The sequence below is a fragment of the Streptopelia decaocto genome, assembly GCF_964273445.1.
Source record: "Streptopelia decaocto genome assembly, chromosome: 7".
Lineage (NCBI taxonomy): Eukaryota > Metazoa > Chordata > Aves > Columbiformes > Columbidae > Streptopelia > Streptopelia decaocto.
Window position 1 is genome coordinate 13,730,727 of NC_138661.1, and position 18,052 is coordinate 13,748,778.

Consider the following 18,052-nt stretch of genomic DNA (forward strand, 5'->3'; position numbering starts at 1 on the left):
ACCCACAACCAGCACATGTTGAAGAGTTTGCTCATGAGATTCAGGGTGCCAGCCTCCACCACAGGTAACTTCCCACTGTGCTTGAACACAGAGCTGCTGGAGACAACCTCCTGCAGTTTCTCTGTCCTCACAGAACTGTGAGAAAGGGCTTTTTAGCATCAGAAATAGTTCCCATAAGCTTTTTTTTTGGTTGCTGTTCTTTGCACATGATGTAGTTTGGTGGTCCACAATACAAACAGTAGTGCTAAGAGTACAAAGGCGTGGGGGGTCACTGCATATGCCAGTCTCTCTGCGACTTGGGAAACAGACTTGGACTGCTAACAGGCACCGGGCTTGGTCAGTGCTGGGAGCCTTTATCTGTTACTGACATCACATCAAGATCTTTTTTAGCATTATCTAGCATTTTTACCCTTGTTTATGCAACTGTTACTATCTGTGCAATTTATGCATGCAGAGACTGCGCTTGGTCCAGAGGCATATCTCTGATACCTAGGCAGGTGTGGATTGAGCATCTCCTTTGACGTTGCTTGGAATCCTTCCTTGAAGCTGCTTTGAATGCACTGATACTTTGAGATAAAAATCAGGACCCGCTCTATCAGGATCACTGCATTCATGGTTTAGAGGTGCTCAGCTCTGCTGCTGCCCTGGCAGCATGCTGTACTGGTGAAGCTGGAGGGCAGGCGGGCGAGGGCACCTTATCTGACCAGATCTACTGATTGAGGCTGTTGTGTTCAGCACATGAGCGGTGTGGAGTCTCTGGTTGTCTTCAGACAGAGCTCGAGACTGTTCTGGGAACTGTTTAGCCAAATGGCTATTCCTGGACTGCATTTAGGGGTAAGTCAACTAAGTGTGGTGGCCTGGGGCACAGAGGAGGTCAGACCAAAGGGTCCATGGTTCTCCTGACTTTGAATGTAAGAATCTCAAACTCATCTCTCACCACACTGGAGGACAGGTTCATTACTAATTCAGCAAGTTGTTCAAGCTGATGCTGAAATCTTGTTGACTTATGCACTGATCTTCTACAGCATTATACTCACCACCATTTGATATGCATGACTGAATTCATGACACTGTTGGCACAAGGCCTTCATGGGTAAGGTGCTGTGGGTTGATCCTATAACCCACTTGGTTTGCCCTCTTCCCCTCTGACCTGGAGAGTCCTGCCACGTTGGGGTGGTTGTTGTGCAGAGGGAGTTTTTGGTCCCTGTAGCTGAAGGTGATGTTGCTGTGAACCTTACCACTATTTAAACTGCTCACTGAACTTACATAGCTTCCTACGGTGTCTTCTTAAACTTTTTCATGAGGGTTCATTTGGACAAGACACAGTCCAAACAAAAAAGTGAGCATGTTTCCTCTGAGAGTGTTTGTGCTTTAGATGGGCACTTGATTCTGATCTGTCCTGCTGTTCCTTTATGTGGGGTTTGGCACATGTCTATGGCAGCACTTTTTCAAGCATATTCCAGTTTTTCTCTTGAATGGTCAGAACACTCTCAGTGATTAGATGTAGCTTGAGTTTTGGCTCTTCTGCTAAATTGCCCCCAGAGCAGCCAAGAAATGGCATTCGGGCTTGTGCCAAGTGTGTTCAGCGGCTACTGGCAAAGGCAAAGATAAGCTGTTCAGTCCAGAGCCAGCCCAAACCTCACACGTGTCTGTGTGTGCAGCGGTGCAGGCAGCGGTGCAGGCAGCGGTGCAGGCAGCAATGCCTGCTGACCATGGCAGGGCTGATCCTGACAGGTGCTGGCAATCAGCAATGTGCACCGACCGGCATCAGTGCGGTTCCTCGCTGATTCACGCTCAGCAAGGAGTCCTGTGGCTGAGTAGTGGCTTTTGCAGTCATGCCCTAATAAATGAAATGAGGTAAAATATAATTCCATTTTGCAGAGCCCTTTTAGCAGTGGGGAAAATGTTTGGGTTTTTTCATATCCTTAAACTGCAAAACTTCCTCCTGCTGCAACAAGCCTCTGCTACCATAATGACAACTGGAGGAAGAATTTTGCAAACATCCAGGAGGACTGAAGGAACTATTGCAAACTGCTAAGCTAGAATTACAATGAAGAAAATGTTTTCCCAGGCCCTTTTATTCTCTTCGATGTGAAATTTGCAAATGTGTTGCTTCAAAGCATGTTTCAAAACAAAAAACAGATGTTTTGGAGAGTAGTAAGCCACCGACAGAGCTGCCCAGCAAGTTATGTTCTACGTTAGGTCACCCCATCTGGTGTTGCTGTCTTACTGCAATGGTAAACTGGCCATTAACACTTCTTCTGGTTGAATATTACCTTTTTATGTGAGGGTATTCTCTATTTTATTGTCCTGGTATTTTTCTGTTTAGTGTTACGTGCTTCCCTCAGAAAAAACAGATGCCCTGGTAGGCATTTGCTGTGTACGTCAGGCTGTCTGCACACCGCCACTCTGAGACTTTGCTGTATCCACTTCTTGCCCTTTTACAGCACTGGGAGCTGTGGCAGTGACCTCCCTGTAGACCTGTGCCAGCAGCTTATTTTTGTGAGCTTTTTCAGTTGTTTCTGAAAGAAAAAGGCACGTGTGTGGAGGGGTTGTTTATTCAAACCTAAAAGGAAACATCTTGTTCTGTTGTTGAGTTTTTGGGTGCATTTTAGATTAATGTAAATGGCTTTCAAAGCTAGGGAATTACTTCCGTAAAATTATGAAACACAATATTTCAACTTCACTTCTGTACTCCCCACCCCCAACCTGGTGGCACTGATACAGATTCACAGAAGATATTGCTGTTGCTGAATGTCAGCTTTTTAGTGAAAAAAGCTTTTGGCAGAATCCCCTTCTCACGCTATACACTTGGGGTTTCATTCATTAGGTCTTTCCCAAACTTGCCTTCCACAAAATGAGAAAACATATCACTGTCTGATGGTACTTGCCGGTAACATAAGAAGCTTAAACCTATTTTTTTCTCTTTTCCTAAAGATTCGTCTTCCAACTATATCAGGCAACTTGAAACAAAAGTGAAATTGCTGGAGGATGACAACAAGCTTCTTTCCCAGGTAGGTTTTTTATTGCCTAATATTAATGTGGCTCTCTTCTCCTGTTTCCATACAGTTCTGTCTGACTGCCCACTTGAATGCACAAGGGCTTTCAGTGGACAGCCTGCTAGGAGAAGAGCGTAATGGCCTTTTCATGTCAACCCCTCACTGATAGGATTTGGTCTCCTTTTTTTTTAAAAAAAAAGGAAAAGTAAATCTTCTGTTAGTGTCCGTGTGTGTTTTGGAGATGCATTAACGCCTCCCTGCAGAACGCCTTGTTCCACCGTAGCTCTCAGGGGTGCAGCAAGGGTCCAGCACTGCCTATGCCCTTGCTGTAGGATTTTGTCTTGCTTGCCCATTTACATAGACTTTTATCCTGTTGAAAGAGGAGGCAGTAGTCAAAGGACAGCCTTGGGAATAGTTTTGTGCAGTGCTGGGTCTCAGCTTTTATTTGAGATCACGCTTAAAAAAGAGCAGACCTCTCTAAACTGGCACTTTTTGCTTGCATCTGCCCTTCAAAGTCTACTCCACATGCCACCGGGCTTTTGATCACTCCTGGTGCTTACCTGTCTGTGTATTGCAATGTCAAGCAGCAGAAGAAAACATTCTGTCTGGTATGTCCCCTGGATCCCCTGTAAAACAGAGCACTTGGTATAAACAGAGGCAGCTTTGCTGAAATCAGTGAAACACTGTCTATTTCAGCTATTGGAAAGAGTTATCCTTTTTCTCTTGTTCTGTGCATTCTTTCACTGTTGGACTGTTCTACTTCCATGGCATATTAAAGGTTTTTTCTATACTTTGCTTCTTACTTAAAACACTGATTTTCACAGTCATTTTGTTCCAGATTCTTTCCATTTATAAAAACTGGAAGTGAAAAAACCCCTTGATTATTATTTTTTAATACCTTTTTTGCCAGTCTTTGTTGTGGTGTTCTTTGTATTTCACCAAGTCTGAAAATAGACTGTTCCAGGATCATGTTTCTAAAACATTCTTTAAAAAGAAAAAAAAAAGAGAAAAAGCTCTATGCTTACTGAAATTTCCAGAAAATAATTTTGGCAAACCTGATTTTTACTAAAATACACATTTTGACCTGACTGTGAGCTTTTTTAAAAAGATTACCCCAAATTTCCCGTGTACTCACTGGGATCGCTAGCCATGAAGCAAAACTCACAGGCTGCTGAAGGGTTAAAACCCCAAAAGACTGCTCAACTGCCACCGAGTGGCTTCATGTATTAATCAATTGCTAATTTGATTTTAACTCCCTCTGTCTTTCACCCTACTCGTGAGTAGAGCTGGTGTCGGTCGAAACCCCGAGACTATTTAATTGAAGCTATTGATAAGCAGACGGGCTGTGCGTGGGCAGTTGGGATGCTCATGGATTCAGGGGACAGGCTCAATGTGCCCTTCATCCTGCCACAGCCCAGCACATTACCCAGTCAGATCTGCCTTATGAGGTCAAAAAAAAGTGGCTGGTAATTAATGGGAGGTAAATTAATAGGGGCTGAATAGCTGCCTGGGCTTATTGCATCAGGAGGATGAAGCCCAATTAGTCTGGGGGTCTTTGAGCCTAAAGCAGCCCCACGCATCAGCCCTTCACCCTCCTGCTGTTCTCGGTGGGAAGGCTGTGCCTTTTCCTCCACAGGCACAACTGTCCTCAGGTGTCCTCCCATTCCAGGCTGTGTCACTGCAAACGTTTGAATCTGGGAGGGGGGAAATGGTCTTAAAATAGCTCTGCGCTCTGGAGAGGACCAGCTGCCTCCCTAGTAGCAGCAGCCACTGAGGCCAGCCTGGCTCCGATGTTCTGTGCAGCCCCTGTGCAATGTCTCAATGGCCCTCCAAAAGGACCAGGATCTGACCTATTTTAGATTGCATTCAGGAAATTCTTCTTTTTTATTGTAAGCATGGAGACAGCTCTCCTTAGTGCAACAGAAGTGTGGAAGCTGCCATGGTCTGGGTGAATACCCCAGGAATATTGAGCTATGGTCACCTCCAAAGCTTCATGCTACAAACCTATATTTAGATTTTTTCTCTTTGAATGAGGAAGATGAGAAAAACCTGTATAGGTCCATATGCATATGGACATGTTGCTCCCAGCACTTTCCTGGAAAAGTATAATCCACTTACTATATTATTTCTTCCTTCATCTGATTGGAAAATGTTTAGCTGTTACCATGCAGATCCTGGGATAAGACTCAACAAAAAAGGATCCTGGCAAACTTTCCTCCTGTTTTTAAAGTTTCCAGATGATCCTGGCAATTTAAACTCTGCAATACCAAACTGGCTTGTCAACACCAAAGTCACATTTTAACTTGGTTTGGCTTTCTCCCTGGGAGTATTGACTTTGCAATAATATTTGCAGTCTGGTGTCAAGAAGTTCTATCATGAGCGTGCTGAGGAGTGATGAAACCTGACGTCCTAAGTAACAAACAGTGCCTGTGCATTAAGGGATTAACAAATCAGTGGTGGTTATGGAAGTCTTCCTGGCTTCTCTCCAAGTGCTAAGCATAGAGCTGAAATAGTGCTTCATCCAGAGAAACCCAAGAAGGCCAGTGCTGCAAATGATCTTGCAAGCTTTATGGGAAGATTTCTATTACAGAAGCAAGTGACATAATGCCCCTTTGCTACCTGGTGCATCCTGAGCGAGATTCGTTGCTTTGTCTCTGTGGCGTCTGGGGTGTGAAGCTATGCTGACCCGTGGTGGTTTTGTACCACCTTCAGGCGCAGAATTAAGTCAGTGCAGGGGTCCCCAGCCTGAACTGTTTCTCCTGTCTCCCGACATCTCCTTTCTCCATAAGCACTTGGGAAGAAGAGCTGAGTGGGAGAGGTGAGAGCTCTGCAGCCGGTGCTGAGGCGGGCGCTCCGTGCTGTACGTGTTACCCACAGCGCAGGCATGCCGGGATTCACCCATGTCTTGCTCTGGTGACTCATTTGAACAAGTAATGCAGAGAGCTTTTCCTCCTCTTGGGAGATCAAGAAGTACCATCTCATGAGCCACACTTTGCAGTGGGAGGAAGGTAAATGGAGAAGTGGATGTTATTTATGACACCCATATATGGATTTGGTTTCAAGTTATTTTGCTTTCTAGGGAAGGAAATATGTATTTCCCACTGGGAAATGATCTTCTTCTGACTTTTCTAACCCATCAGGAATCATCGCTGTTCCCATTCTCCTTTCTCTGTGGAGAAGCGACTCCGGTTTTGTACCTTTCTCTGACTCAGGTTTACACTATAATGTTTGCTGGCACGGCAGTGTTAACTAGAAAGTCACACTTTTGGATTACATCACTGTGCTGGCAAAATCCCTGGCAGCAATTCTGACAACACACAGCTTTTGTTGCCCTGGTTTATATTGTTCGGGGATATGCTGAAGCAAATGCTGCTGCCAGAAATGGCCCCTCAATTCCTGCTTACTTGTGCTGGTGGTTGTCTGTGGTGTAACCACAGTGGCAAAGACCCCACAGAGCAGGTCAGGACCTCAGCGTCCTGGGTTGACAGTGTCAGCACTTCTCACAAGTGTAGCTGGTGTCTGAAAGCTTTACCCGAGGTGTAAAGATGAACATAAGTTCTGTGGAACATTGGGTGTTATCTTTGGAGAGCTTCAGAGACATCACTTTCATAGTCTCACATTCTCTGGGGAAGAAGTACCCTAAGTTCTACTGTGTGCATGCAGTTAATCTGTGCAACATCATGTGGGAGAATTCCTGTTTTTCCTCTGTGTCATTGTGGGCAGTGCCCAGGAGAGCTGGTCTTAACCTCTCTTTTGTGGCTGCTGGTTAACTAGGTGAGGGTACCTTCCATATTACTGAAATATAATCCCCGAACTGGGAGACCGTATTTGCTTTCTGTTCCTCTGAGCTGAAAGTGTCCAAGCAGAAGACAGACCGTTTAAGTCACCCGACACTGCTCCTTAAACTAAAAATGAATTTGTAATTACACTCTTTTGCCTGAAGATTAGAGAAACCTGTTTTTATGAGCATCAGGAGCTCCAAACGTCAATTCTGGTTAGTTTTATAACTAATGCATACATTTTAGAGATAATAACAGTGACAAACTTTTGGCCATCATTCACATTATTTTGGATTTTCAGGCCATTCTGTTCAATAGCAAGGATCAGGCACTTTTAACTAAAAGTGAAGTTTATAGGTTTTATGGACCCCGTTCTCTCATAACCAAGTCATGTGCACCATGGCTGGCTGTTGAGACTTCTTTTGGTGTATAGTCTCTGCTGAGCTGGGTCTGGCTTTTCCCTTCAGAACAGGAGTCCCAGAGGCAGTTTCCTACTCAGAGAAGCCGAGAGCGTGTTGCACACCTTTGTTTCAAAAAGCCCAGCTTTGAACAGAGCAGATATATTGGGCAGGTGGCACTCTGAGTAACTGGATGTTTGACAATGAGGTCCTGGTTCACCTTTCAAGGAAAATTTCAGGTCCCCTGGTACAGAGCAGAAACACAAAAAATTCTTCTCTATGGAGGGAATGACCCTTGGGATTTATGAGGAACATGAGAGTATTTAATTAAAATCACAAAATAGACTTCAGTATTACCAGCAGTTCACAGCATTTCAGTATCTGCCTTGCTAGCTGAATGGGTTTCAGAGTATCCCTGGAAGATCTTTAGAGCATCCCTAGAAAGTCTTGAAAACTGTGCTTAGTCTTATTTTTAAGAAACTGCACGCTTAGCCTGAGTTAAAATGAGGCTGCAGCTGTACCGATAGTAAAATAATAGTAAATAATACCTGTGAACACTGCTAGTAGAGCTGAGGTTTTTGAGCTTGGAGCTTCCATGGTAAGAGTATCTACAAAACTGCCTCAGTTCTTCTTAAGCAAATGTGAACCTGGCACAAACATGCAATCAGCAGCCAGTTTCTAGCATATTGTTCTGAAAATAAGAAAAAAAACAAACAAACTAAAAAATGGACCCTGGGATTTAAGAGACCCTGAGAATCATTAGTACTGCAAAGAACAAAGATGTAAATTCCATTCAGTGGAGATCTTGATCTCTTCCTGAAGAGCAGAGGATGGAGGAGAAAAAGAAATAGCCTACAACGTGCTGGCTGGAGTGCAATTTCCTCTGTTGTTTTATTATCGGTCGGTTTTGTGCCAAGTCTGCCATTAACAGTTCATGCCTATGGTGTTACCTCTTGGAGTTGCTATTCGGTCTTAACATTTGGGCTTCTCCTTGAACTGGAGTTTTGTTGTGAGGCCATGGCTTGTGCCAGGAGCCTCGCACGTGCTCACCACAAGCAGAACAAAATTACAAACCTGTCTTATTTCCCCAAAGTCTACCTACTGTTTGTATGTGAGGAGGATTACTATAATTGCTTTAATTTAAGGTCTCACAAGGGAAATTGGATTTTTTTGTAACAGAGAGCAACTCAGACATGAAAGCTTTTCGGTGCATTTGGTCTCTATTTAAATTCAGAATACTGATGGGAACGTGCCCTAGGTTACTATATTACTGCTTTTATGCACTCTTTAAATGTTTAGATGCATATTAATTTTAACTAATCAAAAAGGAGGTGCATATTTGAGGCCTCATCCAAATTTTCCTTTCAAGTCAATGATAATACTTTCTGTAGGATCCCATGCAGTACAGCTCACACAGAACTAGATTTTCATGAGACCTTCTCTCATGAGACCTTTCATAAGACCACTCTTCAAACCCTGATTTGGGCCTCTAATTGCATTGCGTTTCTTGCATGCTTAAATTAAAAAAAATGTTAGCAGGCTCCCCCAAGTGTAGCTTCCTTAGCTGTGGAGACAGAAGCTTCAAGAAAACATAGCATGCAAAACAAATCTATGTCCAACTGTGTTTCATTTCACCTCCTTCTTCTACATATTAAAATGACAAGACTGATCTGACCAATTTGCTGTTAAGTAAATTGACTTGAGATATAAGTAAACAAAATATATTTATTGAATAAAATGTCTTTCCCCCCCAAATAAGAGATGTACAGTTTTGTAAGAGCAGTTCAAAGATGTCTGAGACTGGCATCCAAAATACTTTCAAGCCCTTTAAGACAATGGAGTTCCTTTTGTTGACTTTGGACATCGGGATCTTGGACTGCCACCTACCAAAACAGATATTCTCTTGGTATTCACCTCCCATTCATGGGAAGGAGAACATTTAAAAAGCAGGATCAGTGACAGAAATGAGCTTTTGCAACTTGTCATGAAAGCTGGGTGGTGAACTGTGTGTTCTGGGGGTTGTCACCTGTGGAATCAAGGGATTTTTTAAAAATGTCACCTGGCACATATAAATAGAGTTCCCTAAAAACCTACAAAATATAATTCAAGAAGTTCTGAATCCAGAAGTCCAACAACAGATAGACAAAAACACACTGTGTTTATCGAATATTAGGAATTTGAGACAATCACATAATTTCTTGCAACTTAACTCAAAATTTTTGAAGGACTGGAGCTGAATATCTGTGCAGGAGCGCGAGTGTGAGAGCGACGCGCACACGCAGAGCTCTGCCGTGCCCCATTTGTTTCTGTTGTGGGTGAGCAAGAACATTGGGTTTAATGAGGCTCAGTTTAACCTCCAGCTGTGAAATGTGGGATTAGTTGTATCCTGTACTTAACCAGCTTTGTAATAATTTCACTAAATTCCACTTTTTTTCCGTATATAAGGACAGAGTCAGGAAAAAAGCTCTTCATTACAGTTAGATCAAACTATGAAGAAGCAGTATTTTGTGTCTTTGTAACATGTAGAGGAGTTCAAAGTACACAGACTCTCAGTGGCCAACCATCTGAGAAAGACTGGAAAATATTTTCAAGAGGAAACAAAGCAATAGCTACAGAGGCTTAACAGCAGACTTTTGCAATAGGTTAAATGCCAAATTCAAGACCAGCTCAAGAAAAATTCAGTGTCTGGTATCTGAAGACAACTTGGGGGATGTTAAATCTTTAATTGCTTCTGAAAAAAGAGGCTTTACCCCAAATTATAAATTTGTGACAAAATTTTCCGTCTGTTTGTTTGTTTGTTTTTCTTCATGAAGCCCAAAATGCAAATCTAAATTTTTGTAGCAGCCTTTTAAAGAATATCCACATTATCTCATTAAAAAGTGAATTTATTCATGTGCTTAATACTACACCCACATCTACATTTACTTACCTGGTGGAACTGGCCAGCGCCTCTTAGCTTCTCCTTTGACATCCCTAATGAAGAGACTGATTTTGGTGCTAATGAGCCACGGGTGGGCTTCCTTAGTCTGAGGCTCTTAAACTCATCGTGTACAAGCCACAGACCAGACTCAGACTACACTGAATGTCAGTGGTTATAGCTCCATTTGGCTTTTTAACTATTGAGCTTCATTTCTGTTTGGGTTGTGGGTTGTGATGCTTGAATCTCAGCTGTGCCAGCCCATATTCTCTCTTGAGCAAAGCCTGCCAGTTGTGTGATTATAATTATGTATTGCAATTTGGTTTGAACTGATTATCTGAGTCTCCCATGAGTTATGGGGTTGATCTTTCTCTGCTGATCTGAAAAAAAAAGGGGGGGGGAGAAATACAGATGCTTGAATATTAACAGTATAATATAGTTCCCTGCCTCAGTTGCCACAGAGAGTGTGGCGAGGTTTGAAACTTGCACTGCTTTTATTGCCTGTGCCCCACTGAGATACTAATAAAAATATTTTTGCAAGAGTGGTTTTACATGGTAAAATCTGCTAAGCCTCTTACTGACTGTCTCCTGCTATTTATTAAGCCTTTCCCAAAGTGTTAGCTCCCCTGACAATAGAGAATTCCAGTTGTCACCATTGCAACCAGACGAAATCTGCTGCTTTGCCCCACCAGCTCATTATATAAGGGGAAAGTTGGAGCATAGGTGGCAGTGGGGATGCTCTTTCCTGCGCTGTTTGCAAATGGCTGAGATCCAGCCACAGCAAAACATCCAAATGCATCCTCACAGCTCTCTGTGCTGTTGCTGTACAAGGGCTTTGCACCTCATTCTTGGGGTTGTACCATTTCCAATTCCATATGAATAACTGCAAATGGCTTTGCTGATGAAGCTGGCTGAGGTTGCCTTTGTGACCTACTGGCTGAATACTGGAGAGGGAATTGGGAGAGTAGGTGTCTTGGCAGATCGTCCCCTAAAGCCTTTGCCACCAGTCTAAGGACTGATCCCTGGATGCGCTGTGTGTACAACAGGAATATGAACCAGTGTAAAGGAATTTAATCTCTCCCATTCCAGAAAGCTCATATTATTACATGACATAGAAGATGTTAAATAGTTTTAATCTCATCCCTCAATTTTTTTCTTATTTGCGGAGTTATTTCAAAATCAAATACGTTGGTTTTTTTATTGCACTCTCATGTGTGTAATTCTGGCTTGCCTGATAAATGCTGTTGAAGCTAATGGGACTCTTCACATATACTTAAAGTCAGATACGTGCTTTGCTGAGCTTATTTTTGCTTGAATACGTCTTGTAGTGATAACTGCAATTACTGAACCTTAATTCAATTATTTGCTAGCTTCACACAGTGAAATTGCCCATCCCTCAGCTTCCCGGTGCATGAGACCCTACAACATGGATTAATGAGATAAGGAGGAAATCTTTGTTCAAGGTTGTGTGGTAGGGGATGTTTGCTGGGGCACAGGGTTGCCTAAAAGGGCCACTCACGTGTGGTGCTGAGGTGAGGAGAAGCCAGGGCCATTGCCCTGGTGCCTGTGTGAGAGCTGCGCAAGGCAGGCGCTTTGCAGCATCTCCTTCTCATTATTTGAGATGTGTTTCTGCTTTGCTTGACCTCTGCAAAATATCGCTGCTCTGCTGGACCTACTAAGGATACCCTGGGCCAGGTCATTCTAACAGAGTGGTGTATTCTGATAGTGCCATTGAGCTCTGTGGGTATGGTAAAATATCTGTAACTGTGAGTAAGAGTAAGGTGATGATGGGTCACCATGCTCTAAATTGGGATAGTAAGATGTTAATGTTTGTGCAGATAATAATGCGTTCTGCAAGACTTCATTCATTAATATGGGAAAAGAGGTTGAAGTTCAAATAATAATATTATCTTGTCAAGTGCTGCATGTAAGACCAGCTTATTTTGGTCATCTGTGATAGATTTTTTTTCCAAGACGATAAAATAACTTTTTTCTGTGAAGTTCCCAAACATATAATGTTCTTCTGTTCCCTTCTAGCTGGCTCACTGCAACAGCTTGCCACGAAATTTCAGTAAGGTAGAGAGAGCTAATGCATCCACAAACAGCTTCTTGGATCTGGGGGCTACCTTTTAATATTGCTGCTGGTTGTTTGGGGCTCTGATTATTTGTTCTTTCCCATGCTAATGTTGGTGATTTCCATTTTTTAATCATCTGAATGTATTAAATGTGCTCCTAGTTATTTTTATTTCCCTCCTGTACTTTTGCAAAAGACATTGGTTAGTAACATCTGAGTTTTGACCAAGTTCAAATCAAATCCATTTACCTACCTGAAGAGCAGTTAGTACTTTTAGCTAAATTGCAGCAGGAAATAACAGGAAAAGACTTTGAACTAAACCTTCAGTTTAATTACCCAGTTGCAAACAATGGGTTGTTGAGTGTCAAAATTGAAGCAGTTTCAATTACTGGAACAATTATGGTTTAGAAAATTCTTGCCGGTAGGTTTAAGAATTTATATTACAGTGACAGGCAAGTAATTCAAGTAATGGGCAATACAAATAGTCCATAGAGATGAAGGCAGCCTGACCCAGTGAACTGAAATAAAACCTTCCTCCTTTTTCTCTTCACAACTATGTATAATCAAAAGCCAAGGTCTCAGCAGAGACATCCAAGATTTATGAGTAAAACTAGAATATGAAGTAAGAATGAAATTTTTTTGTTACAGATTTATTTTTCCTTCACATAGAAATTACCCAAATCATAAGCCCAAATCCTTATGAGCTTACATGGTCAGGATGCGATGCCCTTGCCCATTTTCTAAGGACCAGGTTCACCCTGATATTTAAATGACAGCTGGAGGAAATTCTGTGCTTTGTAAGAGGATGGAGTAGCCACTAAAAAAATGGAAATTGCTTGTGTCTCTGAGGGCTGGGTGATGGTGTGGCATATTCATTTGTCCAAAGAAAATCTTCTGAATTGGTGTCAATAAGGGTATCTTCTATTACCAATATTGAATTTGTCACTGTATTCCTTTCCATCTAGTTACATTTCATGTTAAGATACATAATTTCTTCTAATGTTATGTTGAATAGCAGATATAATATTAATAAATTTAAATGGTGCGGTGTGTAATCTGCTGTCTCTTGAGCTTAGTGCCAGGGGGTCTGCATTGTAGGAAAATGAAGCTGATTATTATAAAGCCTCTGAAATGACAGTCCTCTGGGAAGTCTGCTGTTGCTGACTCACGTTTGCTTGATTCTCCTCTTCATTCTGGATATTACATTTTTCCATCCCATTATAAAGGGACACCCCAGAGGTAAACAGAAGGGGCTTTGTAGAACTCCTGGCCTTTGAATTGGTGCTTGTTGTTTTTGGTGCTTTTTTTTTTTTAAATTAAAATGGCATGTGGACCAGGAGAGGGGAAGCTTTCACAATGCAGGAGGTCACAACTGGATTATGAAGAAGTGGTAAGAGCAGCATCTCAGGTGCTTGGCCCTAATCCTCAGGTGCCACCAGGGCCATCCCTCCTGCCCTGCACCAGCAGGAGGTGGGGCTCTGCCAAACCTCCGCAGGTGCCTTGGATGTGCTCGGGCACAGGATGCCCACATGTAGACACCCGAATTGCTCCGAGGTGATGCCGCAGCCCATGGGGAGAAGGAAAGCTGTGACTCTTTATAAAGGCTTTTAATATTTCCACAGAGCACAGGGTCAAACAGATCATTTATGATTATCTTTTTTTTTTTTAACCTCTGTTCAGCCTTCAGCTGTTACAATTTGTGTGAAAGGAGAAAATAGTGTTTTCAATTAAAGGCTACTTATGTAACAACCCTGTTTTGAATGCTAATTCGTGAATTACTGGATGCTGACAGTGCTGCTTTTTAATTTTCCTCGGTCATTTCACTACATAATTCTAATTGAAATAGTTCTGGGTTTTTTTTGCTCATCTCTTTCATAAATGCTGAGAAGCCTGTAAAGCAAACTTCTGTCTTTCTGTATTTAATTTTGTTAAGAATGGTCCATTTTGTTACATCAAAGTGACTTTGAATTAAATCCTTGTCTTCTTTTTTCTCCCTTCCAGCAGAAGTAACGCTGAAGAGTAACAGAAACTGTAATTTGTCTAAATTGTCTATAAGTTTTCAACACTTTATCTTCACAGTTGGTTCAACATGGCCACTGTACTGATCTGACTTTACTGGACAGAAACAGAAAGGAAAATAAATGTTTCTTCTTAGTACTTTGACCTTAAAATACCACAAACACCATCCATCTTCCTGTGTTATTTGTGTTATTTTCAAATTGAATCACTCAGCATATCGGGTCAAAAAGTCAGAGGCCACCATTTCTTCTCCCTGCTAGTAGGATAGAAAGCTTTGATAGGAGCAAGTGTTTGTTGATTTTTTTCTTTTTTAATATGTAATTTTAGGCTTTGGTAAGCACCAAGGCTTTAATTTCTATCTAAAGTATTTAAAACAATGCATCATTTTTTTATGGAAAATACCATTTTCCACCTATGTTAATAATCAAATTCCTTTTGTTTTCCAGACAGCTAAAAGGTTGGATTTGCAGTCCATTTTTCCTAAAACCCTGACTTGTTGGTCCTATTTGTTTCTTGCTCATAAAAGTAGGCAAAGCTCCCTTCCCTGCCAGGAGGAACATGTCTTGGTCCATTTCTTTCATAATAGGGCTGACAAAGATCTCGGGCTTTAGTCCAAGAGCAGCATCTTCTGGGGTCGCTTCAAGTTCTGCCTAGTTGAAAAATTTAACAATAAATGTCATGTCATTGTTTCCAGATAATGAAGAATTATTGTGTCTGAGGGAGCACTGGCAGCACTGGCAGTGTGTACCGCAGGTTAGGCTGAAGGTGAAGGTTGTGGGTCTGCAGTCTTGTCCCTGTGCTCATTGTCTGGTAAAGGGAGGCAACACCATGTAGAGTGATGCTGAGTTAGACCTAGGGGAAGTCTTGCACTTTCATACTACTGTGAAAGTCAGGGGATCCTCTCCTTTTTCCTTTTTCCTTTTTCCTTTTTCCTTTTTCCTTTTTCCTTTTTCCTTTTTCCTTTTTCCTTTTTCCTTTTTCCTTTTTCCTTTTTCCTTTTTCCTTTTTCCTTTTTTTTCCTTTTCTTTTTATTTTTTTCCCCCTTTCCCTTTCCCCTTCCCCTTCCCCTTCCCCTTCCCCTTCCCCTTCCCCTTCCCTTTCCCTCCAATATTTGGATGAAACTAGTGTTTGAAAAAAATTCACAGTAGAAGATCACGAGCTACTCCAGAGTAGTTAATGGCCAGTTGTTGCCGTTTGCTGGGACAAAGTGTATATCCAGTTACGCAGGTTGTAAATTTGATGAGGTCGAGCAAAGGCTGACTATGAATAGTCTCCTCTGCTCTCTCTTGGTCTCCTTTTCTGTGTCCCTCCTTCTCTCTCTGCTCCTCAGTTTAGAAAACATTCCCAATGAAAGTTCAACCCGAAGAGCACTCACCCATGGAGTTTCAGTTCAGATGAAAATGATTTTGCTGATAAATTCCTTGAAACTCCAGAAATGTGAAGTGATTTTACCTGAAGGGTAATTTATTATAGACATGCTGCCCATTAATTGAGATAATCTCCAACAATGATGATGAACAGAGATGATCAGGGATTGTACTTTTAAAATGCCATCCTACTAGAAAAGCAATTTGGGATCCACTTACATCTCAGTAATGAAAATTGGGTAAGGTAATAAGAGATTTCATTTTGCGAGTGAATCGACAATGCAAATATCAGGATTTTTAATTTAGGTTTAAGTGGAGTAATGGCTACTCATTCTGATGCATCATTAGTCATATTGCTTTTTAATGAGGGATTCACTTTCTTTTCCTGGTTAGCTCTAATACTGATAGCAAAGCCCAATGAATGCCTAAATGTTTAGGGAGGTCTGATGAATACATGTCACTGCACCATTTTAATTTAAAAAAGGAAGAAAAAGCAGTTTTCCTTCTATGGTGAAGAAATACACATTTGCTTTTAGTGCAAGGAAAATAAATAGTGCAGAAATGTGACTGGTAGGCTGTTGTAAAAATAATTAGAGTAAGAACATTTTGAAACAAATTCTAGAAAATATAGAAGGAATATTTCATTGAGTGGAGTGCTCATGAAAGGGACTGGCTTTATGGCTGACAGCTGTAGGAAAAAGTGGTTCTTTGGCCATCTCCAGCATGGATGTGTTATAAATAAGGGCAGATGAAGATTCTTGTCTCAAACACCTCATTCCTCTTCTGGATAGGTCTCTGTTCAGCATTTTTATTTGTTAGATGTTTTGTCTTTTTTTTTCTTTTTCTTTTGCTTTTATTTATTTTTTTTCTTTTTCCTTTCTTTAATTAGGAGCTTGTTTTGATGTTCATTGAACTCAGTGGGAATCTTTCCATCAAATTGAATGCATTAGGTCAGATTCATAATCAGCAGTCATTGAAACAACCTAACAATAGTTTTGTCACACGCAAGTGCACTGTCTTAAATGGGATTTGCTTAAAAAAAACAATAGAACTAATCCATTATAAACACTTATTAGAGCAGAGTTTTGACTGTATCTGTATATTTACCAACACAATTTCAACCAATTTAAGCCAAATTGAAATTAATTCAGACTCTTGCTCCAGGCAGGAGCTTAGGGCAGTTAAATTAAATTAATTTAAACTAGTGTACTTTTAGGTACAGCAGGATGATGTTGTGTGTTGACTATACGTAGGTCTGGTTGCCTTCCTTCAGTGGGTGAGACATTTTGACTTTCTATGAGGACAAGCTGTAGAGTGGTGAAACACATGCTGTCTAATGTAGACCAACCCATTCAGATTTGGGGGCAGGAGAACAGGTTTCAGAGAGGCAAACAAATGTCCACAAAATGTCTCTCATGCCTGTTTTTACATTCCTGGTGCTCTGTAACCATGTGGCATCTTGTAAGTCACAGAAGTTTGCAAAATCTGAGCAATCAAGAGCCTCTAAGCAGTGGCAAGGCAGCGCGTGTCCTTCTGGAGCAGATCCTTTGAGGAGATCTGTCACCTCTGGTGTCTCCAGCACAAAGCTACAACCTCACATTTTCACTCTGCTGTTTCATTCTGCTTTTCCCTCACCTGCGCAAGTGCCCGTTCATCACAGATGTCAGAATCATAGAATCGTAGAATCATAGAATCATTTCAGTTGGAAGAGACCCTCAGGATCATCGAGTCCAACCATAACCTAACCTAACTTTAGCACTAAACCATGTCCCTAAGAATGTTGTCTAAACACCTTCTAAACACCTACAGGGATGGTGACTCCAGCACTTCCCTGGGCAGCCTGTTCCCATGCCTGACAACCCTTTCAGGGAAGGGTACATGAGCTCCTGAGCTGACAAACTGAAGGAGTGTTGGGGCCTCTCCAGGAGGTCGCTGTCTCCCCATGTACATACAATAGTGAAGAAGAGGTTGCACGCAGCAGGGCAGTGGACGTGTAACCAGACAGGGTCAAATAGTTTCAGGATAACCACCAAGAGACCTCTACATGTCACATGCCTGGGACAATGCCAATGAACTAAGATTCTTCTCATCACCATCCTTTGTGATCTGCTAACCTTCCTTTGAAAGTATATACCTCCCAGGCATGGTGGAGGAAATTCAGTTTTTCAGCAGTCACTCTTTGGCTTCAGAGGGAGTTATCTCCTTCAGATCTTTCTGTCTCTGACTCTCTGTTGTGAAATGTGAAAAAAATATAAGCCATGATCTTCTCTGTTGCCACCTTGTAAATTCAAGGGAATCTCAGGCATCCAAGATGCTGAAGTCATCCTGTATCACTTGACTCCACGTGAGGCACAGCAGGTCCCAGCAGATTGGGTGATACAGGACTATTATCCATTTCTTATGGTGGCTTTCTTGAAAACTGCCCTTCTCTTCACAGCTTGTAAAAGGAAAGGTGATAGGGTGAGTGTGCCAGAATGGTTGTGAAAGCACTGGGTCACA

At 41.9% G+C, this 18,052-nt stretch overlaps 1 protein-coding gene across 1 annotated transcript in view; it reads left to right on the top strand.

The window, feature by feature from the left end:
- The window catches only part of CCDC85C (coiled-coil domain containing 85C), a 115,566-nt gene that overhangs the window by 66,920 nt on the left and 30,594 nt on the right, over nt 1-18,052 (top strand). The window contains exon 2 of the mRNA XM_082058853.1: nt 2,938-3,014. Within this exon, the coding sequence (XP_081914979.1) occupies nt 2,938-3,014 (77 nt within the window). The remainder of the gene's footprint in view (nt 1-2,937; nt 3,015-18,052) is intronic.